This window comes from Numida meleagris, chromosome 6 (assembly GCF_002078875.1).
Source record: "Numida meleagris isolate 19003 breed g44 Domestic line chromosome 6, NumMel1.0, whole genome shotgun sequence".
Classification (NCBI taxonomy): domain Eukaryota; kingdom Metazoa; phylum Chordata; class Aves; order Galliformes; family Numididae; genus Numida; species Numida meleagris.
In genome coordinates, this window is record NC_034414.1 from 22,240,406 (window position 1) to 22,253,432 (window position 13,027).

The 13,027-nt window shown below is 54.8% G+C and overlaps 1 protein-coding gene across 1 annotated transcript in view; it reads right to left on the reverse strand.

The window, feature by feature from the left end:
• ALX4 (ALX homeobox 4) overlaps positions 1–12,088 on the reverse strand; it is a 29,888-nt gene extending 17,800 nt beyond the window's left edge. Inside the window, exon 1 of the mRNA XM_021402265.1 lies at positions 11,689–12,088. Coding sequence (XP_021257940.1) covers positions 11,689–12,088 — 400 coding nt within the window. The remainder of the gene's footprint in view (positions 1–11,688) is intronic.

Consider the following 13,027-nt stretch of genomic DNA (forward strand, 5'->3'; position numbering starts at 1 on the left):
CAGCTTCCTACACAACACCTTCTCAGGTTTGCTATCTGATTGTGTATTTTGGTCATAACACTGCAGCATGCATGAGAGGCACATGCAATTGCTGCAGCAACTCATTCTGTTCTTAAGACTCTTCGGGAAAAAAGCACATAGTCAGGTGTAAATAGTGGTTCTCCGAGCTACAAAACTCCAATGAATGCAGTTACAAGGCTGTGGATTGCAGAAAGCCGGGGCTTCAGTGCCAAGGAGGAGCAGTAGGAGCTCTCCATCCCAAAGAATGGGTCAAGAAGACTTTGGGCTGGGCCTGCCATTTCCCAGACTCTTGTCTGGGACTGAAGACTCCATGAGCACTGGCAGCTCATGTTCTCTCTCTTTTGAAGTAGAGATGCAGCTTTCTGAATCAGGTAAGTCAAACCCCATGGGCACTTCCAACAGCAGATGGAGCTTGGGGCTTATAAAGAGGGATCTCACAACTGCTATACAGTCCAGTTCACTTAGACTGTAGCGCATACTGGAATAAATAACCTCCCCCGTAATAACTCCTTTGTAAAAATAACTACCAGCTGAGAGAGATTGTGTGTATGAGTGCAATTTGTCAAGAACATGGTCTGAGCTAAACAGAAAAGAAAATCACAGTGCTCCATCATCTCCCTGTGAGCTAAACCTGGCTGTTCCTCATTTTCCCCCCAGCAAGGAAGTAATTTCCATCAGACTCAAGATTCATGGCTGTGTTCATGTTTTTTGGGCCCACACAGCACCTCTGACATCTCCTCCTTGGCCAAGAGGCCCCTCACATGTTAGTATGTGGACATGGTTACTGTGGCACACCACGGCTTATCTGCTTTTGTCTCGTCATCTTGCCCAGAGAGATGGTGGATGCCCCATCGCTGGAGACACCCAAGGGCTGGCTGGGGCTCTGAGCACCCCGGTCCAGCTGTAGGTGCCCCTGTTCATTGCTGGGAAGTTGGACTAGATGGCCTTTATGGGTCCCTTTCAGCTTAAATGATTTTATAAACTCTCTATCTCCAGAGATGAGGGATCAGCCAGGTATCCACATGTGAGCCTACCTCAGAGAAAGTGCATTCTACCCAAGGCTGAACTCACTGTTTTTCTCTGGAAATACCCAGCCCATTCCACAGGGAGACTTTTGCAGAGCCTAGGTAGGCCAGACCAATGAGTGCCAAAAAGCTCAAATTCAGGAACAGCTTGTAAGGAGCATGCTGTGGTTGCTGGGTAATGGCTGAAGAGGACAGCTGGTAATCAGACTGTGCTTTCTCCTTCTACTTCTCTGAAAGTCACTAAAACAAACAGAACAGACCAAGGGCTAGGTTAATCCTGGTCCTTCTATTTTGCTTCTGTGAAGAACACAGAGGGCAATTCAGGTGCTCACTCCTGAGTTTCCAGTACCATACAAGATACCCAGACCTTTAGGAGCAGCACCAGGAGACCAGGCAGAGTACAAGGGGACATCTATGCCAGCATAAGGCACTTGCAGCCAGATCAATGTCTCCTCCCAGCACTAGCCAAGCCTTCCTTATGCCACCAGCCATAAAACACTCCTACTGCATTTCTTAGTATCTAACAAACCTGCTGAAATACTTTGGCCAAAAAGCATCTGCCTTGCTGCGCATTCTTCATGTCTAGGCCCCCAAATATGGTGAAAAATTCATCCCTTAGAAGCCTGGTTGCTATCATAGCCTCTTGGTTCCTTTTTGGGCAAGCTTCAGGACACTTTCTGAAGAAATCCATAGCTACCAACAAATATTGTCTGTCAGATTCCATCTTAGGCAAAGGCCCAACAATATCAACAGCAATGAATGGCAGTAACGTCCCCAGGATTTACAGCTCAATAGGATTTCTCCTCATCTTTGGAGACCTACTTTTGAGATACAGCCCATCCAAGAAACTCATCACATTTCCTCTAGTGTTTACCCATCATCTGTGTTTTCTCCAAAACCAGTGTAATGCTATAATGCATTATAAAGCTCAGCAACGACAGTGTAGTAGCAAGGTCCTAGGCTGCAGCAAGTGAGGATATGCTCAAATGCGGCAGCCAAGGACACAGAAATAAAAGAAAGAAACTGCTTACCTGCAGAGGGCCTCAGGTAAGCAGGGATCTCCAGCAAGATACCCGCACCTCCACTGCTGACCCTTAAATGAGGTCTGGGAAGGGTCCTGGCTCCAGCCCTTCCAGTCACTCAGGCACATTGCATGCACCTGAGCTCCCCTGGACTGGCCCTGCCTTCCCATCAGGTGCTCAATCACTGATTCACGCTGTGACTTAGCATTTCTGCTACAACTAGTTATCTCTTGGTCTAAGAGAGAATACAACCTCAAGGGATCCAATGGTTTTGATATCATAGCAAAACCTCAGAACTGCTTATTTTTGGAGGGTTTCTGATATAATGAACTCTCATGAATACTCATCACTCACTGTTTTATTTCTCTGTCTCCTATACAATATTTTGTCTTCAAATTCTAAGCTTTCCCAGAGAGGTTTTCCTCAGCCACTCTAAAGCGAACATACGCAACAAAGCAAACACGTTTGCTGAATGAATCTTTTTTGCATCACACACTGTTTTGATACCAGGAGCATTTCTGAGGGCTGCTAGTAGCTCCTTGAACCTTGTTCTTGTAATCCCACATCTACTGGATGAAGCAGAAGCGTTTTCTGCAGATTGTGAACAAAAGAAGAAATAAGAATGCTGCATATTTCCATGCGATGCCAGGACACCAGTTCACTTCCATACCAAACAGTTAGGTGAAGGTATCTTGGATTTGAATCACTATGTGATCACTCACATGCCATATTTATGTGCTGGCAAGTTTTGCAGCATCCGGTCAGCCTGCAGTCAGGTTTGCTTCAGTCTGATGTGAGCGCTGTGCCTGTCCCCATCTGCGTGAGGCAGAAACTCCCCTCTCACAAGAAGTACGTGGTGTTCCGTAGTCCTTGCAGGCCTGCAGATAAGATGCCAGCAGCTGGGTTGGTGCCCAGGAGGGCTGTGAAGGCTGGGGAACCAGCCAGTGCCACGTTCCTCTTCACTCACGCTGGGGATTTCCCCTGAAAGATCACCATTTACAGAGATGCCCTCAGCTGTCACAGGGACAGGGTGACCAGCCACCCCAGGGTGGCCAGAGCATTTCCTGCTCTGTTAGTCTTTTGAGCGCACACAGGTGGTGGGGAGCCTATGACACAGTTTGCTATGCACTTGTCCCAGCACGAAAGCCATTTTCACCTCCACAGATCCACAGTGAAAACCAAAATGAACATAGTACAGCACATCCCAGATATTATCTATTAATGGCAAGGCACAAGCATCCTTTGATTAGCATAATTTACACAGCACAGCACTTGCTGGCCTTTCTCCCAATGAGGACAAGAAACAAGGCCCAAGAGCTGGCTGTGAGCTCAAAGAGACAGCTCAGGGGCCTGCCCACAGAAGCAAGCACTACAAACATTGCCCAAACCTCTTTCTTTCACATGAGGCATGTCTTTAAGGGTTGAAAGGCTCAGTGATCAGACACCCTCAGCAATCTGCACACCGAGCGTTGCTGGGATCTCTCCCGGAGCCCACAGGCTCAGTTTCTCTCAGGCATTTCTCCTCCACAGACAACTGCTCCATTTTGGGTTGCCCCATTGTCTCCCACTCTGTCTAGTTTCAGTTAACAACTGCAGAACCTGAACAAGCATCTACAGTGCCTGTGCATTACATACACATGCAGCAGCCCCTCTCTTGCTACAGCAGCTTGGGTCCCTCTATGGGCCTCCCTCTGAAGTGGACCGCTGCCAAATGGAGGCAAATTGGATATACAATCAAGAACACCACTTTTTGCCACCAAGGCCCAGGAAAAGGGGATTTTTCATAGAATCAGCCACAGAAGTACCCCTCCCGAAAGGAAATTAAAAGAGGGTTGGTCTGAACACCAGCTTAATATCCGGCCCTGGGCACCACAAAGCCTCACTGCAGCCTCAGCCCTAACTTAAAAGCAGCAGCACCCAGCTCAGTATGTGCAGCTCCAGGTGCCCCTGCTTCCTGAGCAGAGTTTAGGCCTTTCAGAAGGTTTTTACGAGGCTCTGTCCTGACTAGCCATATATTTACAACAAGCCTCCCCATATTTCCACTCCCTACCAGAGCCACACTTAACCCAGCCGCTGCACTCATGTTTGATGTTGCAGCCAATCCCCCATTGCTCTCTATCCTGCAAAAGTCCTTCTAATAGTTTGAAGTGGTATGAGCTGGATGAAAATACTCTTCTCTCCAGCGTAGGACATTATATGACTTAAAGCAACCAGCTTCCCTCTCTTCCAGTAGCAGCTTTCCGACTCCTGCTGAAGGGCTGAAATGCAATATTTAAGCTCTGCCATAAATCCCACAGCTTCACGGAGTGTTTCTGGCCTCCTCCTTCTCCACAATCTGCCTAAATGTCTAGCAGTTGGTCCACCGGCTGTTTGTCTTGGAAGTCCTCACTGGCATCTGGAGATGTGGGGAGCACAGAATGTCTGCAGGTCCTCTGCCAATGTAGGTGGGTCTCCTCTTCCTCTTGCCTTCTAGCGTTTGGCTGTGTTCTGTCTAGCTCAGACTGATATCTGGCTCCAATCTGCTTACGAAGGTTCAGAGCAAATCTTGATAAGCCAGGTTATGTCTATAACAGAGCGCTTCTCAGCTCTCAGGTATGGGTCCTTGCCACAGCTGTGCTCCTGACTCCACTCCAGGATGAGGTCTGGGCATGCACCATCACAGAAGTGGATGAAACAGAACGACTCAGTGCTCCAGGAGGGCTCTCAGCCTCCTGACCCAGGCATCGGCACGCAGGCTGGTCTGCAGCCTACACCTGCCCAGTGCTCAGCTTCATGCTCTCCTCACGGATCAGTGCTGCCAGGCTGGGCTCTATCCAGCTGGAGAACAGACATGATAACCTCTTGGGAAGTCCTTTTTCCAGCAGCATTGCTGGGGCTGGAAATCCCTGATGTCTCCCTGTGTTACAGAGCACACATGCTGGAAAGGGACAGTCCGATGGATGACCAAGCCCTACAGCAGCACTGGATCAGCTTCACACCCAGCGCACTGGTATCCTGGTGATCCTTCAGTTTCCACTTTGGGATAGTTTTCCATTCCTTCAGAAGCCCCTGCTGTGGCTCAGGCTGAACAACACTTTCCTCTTTTCCCTGTTCCATGAAAACCTCCTCCTGCCCCAGATTCCCCAGCACCTTGCGGACCAGGGTCCTGCAGCCCAGCCCTCAGGTCTCTCTGCACACTGTCCCTGCAGAACGTCATTCTCACACTGTCTTTGACCACCACTGGGAAATCTCCCAACATTGCCCTTCACTCGCTGAAGTTTACAGCCTTGTTTTGTGCTTTTGTTTTGTTTTTATTCTCATGTGGATTCCTTTCACTTCCTATTGCTTCTGAGTAGCTTGGCTTTCTGTACACACCTTCGTTATCTGATCCTTCTTAAACAAGAATATGCAGCTCCTTGTTTCCCCCTTAGGAGACCAAACACTACCCTGACACCAGCATTAACACTCACAGTCGATGCAGTCAGCAGCATCTGAGGCACTGAGGAGGCTGCTTCTGTGCAGAGAGGAACGAGTGAGACCTGAGGTACTTCTTCAGTGCAGTGGTGTTTGCACACAAAGCTCTGTATCTCCCTAAACAGGAGAGGAATGAACAGGAGTCATTTCTAGGCTTGATATTACAACTTTCTGTTAATATCCCCAGATAGAAGCCTGACCGAAGTGTTCTGTCTTCTCAGTTTCCTCATTTCCCATTGAATAATCAGCCTTGTCTTGCGTTGACTCCCTGGATTCGGTTTTGCAGTTGTTTTGGTTATGATCCCTCTGCCCTACACACACACATACGACTCACCTCCAGAAATGTATGGAGGATTTGCATTAAACTACTGGACCTCCTCCTCTCAGGGCCCCCGCAGCCCTCCGTGGCTCTGCTTGGCCTGGTGGCTCCTGCTGCTGTGTCTCTCCCTCCCGCAGCAACATCCCTGCTCACAGACTTTTACCAAACAAAGGCAGTTGCTGTCTTCAAGGCAGCATGAAGTTTTTACACCACCTCAGTGTACAGCATGCCTGTCATTGACTGAAACAGCCTGCCCCTCTGACTCCAGAACCTGCTAAAGCACTTGCCTCGCACCTAATGAATACAGCTCTTGCTAATAAGGAATATATCTAAAAATAGTACTGATTTCACCAAGCAGATAAACACCAACAGGGTAAAACCTTAATCCACATTTTCCCCCCAAAAAGAAATTTTTGGATTCTATAGGCATTTAATTGCTGAGTCAGGCGATGGTCTTCAATCGGCAAAGACTAAGCTAGACCACAGTTTATGACATATCAGCCTGTCATAGTTAGATCCTGCTGGGACCCGAGTGCAGCAGCTACTGACTGCTGAATCACAGCTATCCCCAACGGAGCGATGAAGAATTTGATGCTGGTGGGTTCATTTTGTCCATAAAATCAGTCCCACGCCACCTTCCGCACAGAGCTGTCCGCCACTGCACACCACTCCTCCGAGTTTTCCCAGCTCCCCCTTCCCTGCCTCCTTTCTTCTATCTCTGGTCCTTTCTCCCTCCATCTCTCTTCAACAGAAAAATGCCCCCCTAAAAGTCTGCACTGACCAGGAGTGCTCTTTCACGCTGTGGCTGTAGCGGTGACAGTCAAAATGCAAAGATTGCGTGTGAGCACAAACGAAAACACAGCCAAGCAAAATCAGTGTGTGTAATAGCACTGATTCGCCTGAATTCACGCAGAAAATAAAGAGGAGGTCATTTATTTAATATATATGTAGCTTTCCTCTTTTACTTAAGAACTTTTACTTTAGAAGCTGGGATAGCAGAGAGGCATATAAAAGTTGTAAATGACTCTAAATTTGTAAATTGTAAATAAACTGTAAATTATGTTTTATTCGTATGAATTGTTCCCACACCCCCTCTGTAAACGATTCTCAAATTGCAGCATCCTCTATCAGCTGTGTCACAGCTCAGGCTTCTCCTCACCCAGAACTACATCTCTTTTCCTTTTGGAAACATATCTCAGTGCATATATAAGACCTTTACTTTCCACACTGATTAATAGTGGATCAGGATTGTTCTTCCTCCAGGTGCGTAGGAGAAATGTCTTAGAAACACATTGCTTCTGGGGCAGGGATTTCTCAGCATTTTCTAAAAAGCAGTGACCAACCCATTGCTTGTCGAGCTGTCCAAGCTGAGCCCATTCACATGGGTTGGCAGGCTGAGCCTCTGTTCTGTGCTGAGAGACACAAGCGCACAAGAACACACAGATTTCTACAACTTCTTGCACCGAACAAGTGCCTGGCTCAGGAAACACAAGTTCATCCCCTCCAAAATCAAACTGGGGGACCTCTGCCTGCTGAGTTTTCCCAGTAACCCCACCAATCCCTCCCCAGCTGTGGGAGCATCCTGCTGCTGGAGCCAGGCCTGGGGAAGATCACACTGATGCCGCTACGTGGCGGCAGCCGGGCCTTGCATGAGCTGCTCATGCATTCTGAACCTCAGTTCTTCCAGCTGAAAAACAGGATGAGAAGTCACTTATTGCCCAGAGCACACCACACTTCTTACCTGAGAATTATACAGCTTCTGAAAGGCCCTGAACAAACTCAGCCGGAGAGCCGGGCAGTGGGGCAGCTGACGGGCCGGGGCTGTGGCTGGAGATGTCCTCCAGTGCACAGCTTGGCTGCGAGCCTCCCAGACACCACCTCCCTGTTACAAGGGAAACTCATCACGATTCTGAACGCAGGGTTTGGAAAGGGGATAAATCTTCAAGATCCAAGGGGCTGAAGTCTGCACATCAGCTCCCCTTAAACCCGATCCGGGTTTTAACTTGGGAGGTTAGAAACCACAGCCAGAGAGCTCTCTTTTGATTCACAACTTGTTTGGAGCAATCACCCAGAAAGCAGCCAGTGAATCACTGCAGCCAGTTAGTCATGCAACCGCACCGAGCGCACACTCAAAGGGAGCACAAAATAAACAGCCTGCAGCCCCAGATAACACACACGCAGCTCGTTTGCGCTATCTGGCATCAGCATATATTGTTAATAGCACATCAAACCCTTAGGAAAAGACGCACGCAGTAAGCATCTCCAAATCTCTCTTCCCATCGGTATTTTTCCCGTCTGTTTCAAAACAATTCAGACAAGTAAGAGTCGAAGGCTTTTTTCTCTCTCTCCGCACCCGTCCCGTCGCCGGTAAGGTTACACCGTGCGCTGCAGCAGCGCTGGGCCAAAGCGGAGCTAATCCCGCTCGGCAGCGGACAAACGGAAAACAAACAGAGCTCTCGTGAAAAGAGACCTTCCTGGGGGGAGCCCCGTTCCGCTGACACACGAGCGGCGTAAACAGCCCGGGCCGGGAATCCTATCAAGGTCTCCAGCCAGACCTCCGGCCGAGCCACGAGAAACGCAACGCATCTCCGGAAAAAGTGGCGACTGAGCCCTCCTCAAGGGCGGGCGGCGATCGGGGCCCTACCTCGGAGTGTCGCTGGCCGACGGGGTCCCGCAGGTCCCGCGGAGGAGGCTCCGCACCACTGTGAGCCTCGGCCCGGCTCCCGGCGGGAGCTCCCTCCCCTCCCTGGGAGGGTGCGGAGCCCCTGAGTGGCGGATCTGTTGGCCTTATTGCGGGAAGCAGAGCTCCAGCGCCGGCGCGGAGTCCGCGGCCCCCGGCCGCTCGCCCTTCTCCTCCCCGGGGTTCCGTCCTCCTTCCTCCGTCTCCGTTCCGCTGGCGCCGCGCCGCGCGTCCCGGCTGCATCCCTTTATAGCGGGGGGCCGGGGCAGCACCTCCCCACCCCTCCCGGCCCCCAAGGTGCGGGCAGCTCCCCCTCTCCCCGCCCGCCTCCCTTCGGCCGCGGGGCAGGAGCCGGGACGGGGGCGGTGGCGGCGGCGCGCCCCGAACCCCGCCGTATCCTCAGCCCTGGGCGCACCGGGGCGGGAGGGGATCCGAGGGAACCGGGCCCGGGGCGGGGGCGCGGCATTGCCCCTCTTGGGGACGGCGCAGGGAGCTCCGAGAGCGCGGTACCGTAGCGGTAGCATCTGCGGGCACCGGGCACGGCGTGTCCCGGAGGAGGGGGGCCTGCCGTGTGCATCAGGGGGAGAAGGGGAGGGGAAAAGCATTAAAAGTGTCAATTAAAATAATAGCAATAATAATAAAGTGCGCAGCGGACAAATAATTCCTACGGCGCTCGCTTTCTGCTAACAACGAGCTTCAGACTGCGCTTTTTGCTGCTCTCTAAAGACAAGAAACGCTCGTTATGAGCCTAACCCCGCACTTACAGATTTCCTCCTCACGAAGAAGGCCGTTTCCTCTCTCTGCCTCCCGTGGGTACACGTCCGCATCACATTCCCTTCACTGCCCGAAGCATTTTTTCCAGCCCATACTTCTGCGCGCGTTGCTGTGTGCGGGCATAGGCGCACATACGTTCAGGACACGCAACTTAACTCCGGCTCCGCGCTGTAGAAATAGCAACTCAATCGCTGCAGCGCATCAATCATCCGAGAGCCGCGATAGGTGACCGGCTCCGGGGGCTTATTGAAGTTTTCGCTTTAATTGCTGGTGCGGCTCCGCGGGCCGCCCCGCAGCCCCTCGTTAGAGCGGTGCCAGAGGGAGCCGAGCGCGGCCGTCCTCAGCGGGGGGAGCCCGCGGGAGCGCCCCGAGAACCGCCGCTCGCTTCCTGCGCCGATGTGCGGCCGCTGCTCTCCCTGCCTATATTTATCCGTACAATGCAATGGAAGGGATTCGATCTGGAAATAGACGCCGGGAGCTATAAATGGCAGGCGGGGTTTTTTTATAGCTCGGAACGTGTTTATTAAGGAATTAAAATGAAAGAAGAAATCCCCCGCCTGGCTCGGGCGGCGTGCACGGGCATCGGCCCCAGCACAACGGGCGCAGCGGGGAGCAGGCTGCGAGAGCACTGCCGGGGAGAGGCTCCGCTTTCCTCTGCCTCATGCTTTTCTCGCTCTGCTATTATATATGTGTACATATATCTTTTTTTTTGGGGGGGGGGGGGATGGGGTGTGGTATTTTAATAGAAGACCGAGCTCCAGTGAGCGGCCCGGAGAGACGGACAAGCGCCGGAGCGGCCGCGGGGGCTCGGCCTCTCCCGGCCCTCCCGAGCGAACCGCCGCCGCTCCAAGGTTCTTTGCGATCCGCGGGAGCGGAACGGCCGCCTCCGCCGCAGCCCCGCGGGTCCCAGCGCGGTGCGCGCCCGGCGCGGCTCAGCCCGAGACCGCCGTCGCTGCATTCGCTCCGAGGAAGCCGAACGTGGCTGCCATTAGCGAGACGCCCTCCTAAATCGTTAGCCCTCGTTACTAGTGTTGTTGTTAATTATCCTCGAGGAGCCATGTGGCTCCTATTACAGCCCCACCGGCCCCGGCCGCTCTACACGGCGCTCGGGGCCGGGCCGGGCCATCCGCTCCCGACCCGGGGCTCCATCCGAAGTCCCCTTGGAGACAGACCGGGGCCGCCCGCCGGCGTGACGGCGGGGGCAGATTCGGGCGGCCCTGCCCGGGGCTGCAAAGCGCCCTCGCAGGCTGAGCTGGCGCCCGGGCCTTTTTCAGCCTAAGGAAACAAGAGAGCCGGTTAGTGGTGGGGTGGCACCGGCCTCCCCCAGCTCCTCACTTTGCCCCGCAGCTCCCCGAGGCCCCGCGGATGCGGTAATCGGCCGCCCGCCGGCCTCGGCCCCTTCCCACGGGGACGGGTGCAGCCCCAAAGTGGGGTGACGGGAGCGGCCCCGGTTGGCGCGGAGGAGCGGGTCTCGGTGCACAGTAAATGACCGAGCGGAGCAGCCCCAGGGGAGCGGGGCCCGGGGCCCTGAGGCGAGGGGTGCGGGGACCCCTTCGGATTTACTCAGAGTGACGGGCGGATGGGGCCGGGGAGGTCCGTCTGTACTCTCGTACACCTGCACAGGGGGAAAGGGAGATGTGTGGAGGAGAAAGAGAAAGCAAAGAAGGCGCAGAAGCGGCCGTTGAAGTGACGGCGAGAGACGCGGACGCGTGCGCTGGAATCTCCGGGCCCCTCTCGGTGCCTCAGTTCCCCCCCCTCGCCCCGCCGCCCGTCCCCGTGCTCCCAGTGCACTCGGCGGGGCCCGTCCATGTCACCGTTACCCGTGCCCGGCGGGGCCACGGCGGGCGCACCTGGACAGGGGCACGGCAGCCCCGCTCTGCCTGCAGCGCATCGAGGGGCCAGGGGAGAGATTTCATTTCCACTTCCCTTCTTCTGAAAAAATAGAGGGTCGGGGATTTATTTTTATTTCTTTTTATTCCTATTTTTTCCCCTATTTTTCCCCTCCCTGACCGCCCGGGCACAGCGCACCCCGGAGAGCCCTTGGAACACACGCGAGGAACGGCCCCGGGACGCCGCCGGCACGGGGCCGATGACATCGGGCAGCAGCGGGCGGGGGAGAGGGACTGGGCAGCGGCGGGGCAGAGCGCGGTGACATTCGCCCCAAGTTCTCTCCCAGCGCAGCGTCCCCACGGCGGTATTCAGCACGGAGCAGCGCTCGGCTCCGCTTTTCTCTTCCATTTACCGAGATTTCCTCGAACCTCTGCCACTTCCCGCCTCGGCACTCGCCGCAAAACCGCGGCAAAACGGAGCGAGGGGTACCCGCGGCCTCCCCCGGAGCCCCCCGGCCCTGGGAGCCCCGTTCCGGCCCGGCCCCGTCGCGCGGCCCGCACTCACCGTAGCAGGAGACCTGCAGGGCTCCGTTGTGGCCGCCGCTCTCCTGCAGCTTGAGGTTGCTCTCCGGGGGGGTCTTGCAGGGGCCGCGCTGCAGGTAGAGGTGCGGCGGCTGCTGCTGGGGCTGCGGGTATTTGCTAAAGGCGGGCGGGGGCGCGGCGGGACCCGGCGCCTGCCCGCTGCCGTCCAGGGACGGGCATTCCTGCGGGCTGTAGCGGCTCCGGCACTTCGCGCCGCTGTCACCGAAGCTCTGTCCTTTGGCAGCCAGGAAAGCGGGGCCGAACTTGTCACTCGCTTGAAATGCCCTAAAAGGCGAGGAGCCGTCTGCGCCCTGGGAGGCTGCGTTGTAGTAGGAATCCATGGCAGCCGGATCACAATAAGAAACACAAGTATCAGCATTCATTCCTAAAATTAAAAGGCCCGAGTGTCCTTAATGCGCTTGGAGGGGCACCAGGAGCCTCTCTTTCTCCCCCTCCCGCGTACGCGCACACCCACAGCGGGGCCGGGAGCTGTAAGAGGGCTCAGCCGCGGCCGCCCGGCCCAGGTCCGCGCTCGGAGGGGCTCTGCCTCCCTCCCTCCCTCCCTCCCTCCCTCTCTCCCACACTCTCTCTCCCTCCGAACTCTCCGCCGCCCAAAGAGGCTCTTCTCGGCGCTTTCCCCCCCACGCACAGGAAAAAAAGAAAAAAAAAAAGAGAGACCTCTCCCCCAATTAATACGGAGATGATGACAGTGGAGGGGAGGGGGCCCGGGGAGGAGTGTGCGTGGATGCGGATGGGGGTGTGGAGGCAGAGGGGGGTGGGGGTCGTATCTCTCGCATTAAAAAAAATAAAGCTTTTTATGTTTAAAAAATAGAAAACGAAGCAGACGAGCAGATGACATTAACGCGGTTCGGGCCGGGCGCGGGGATGCGCGGGGCTTCACGCCGCTGCCACACTTCATTTGTTCCGGCCCTGGGCCGAGAGGCACAGCTGCCAGACCCCCGGCCCCACGTTCCCCCCCCTCCCCCCGTTGGGCTCCTTAGCGCGGGTCCCCGCGGCTCTGGGCCTCCCCTAGCCCCGTTAACCCCTTCCCTGCTCCCCTGGGGCCGTCCCATCTCCTGGCAGCGGGCACCAGGCGGTGGTTCTTTACCTCCGGACAGCCGCGCTCTCTCCAGGTGTAACCAACCGGGGGGGTGGGGGGGAGCAGGGAGGGGCTGCAAACGGAGCCGCCGAGAGCACGGAATGGGCTTTGGGACTGACGGTGAACTTGCAAAGGAGCAGAGGCTGGAAGGGGCCTTACTGCTCGGAGAGGTCAATGGCGGCCCAAAAGAGACTTACAAATAAATCAATGCGCACCCCCCCCC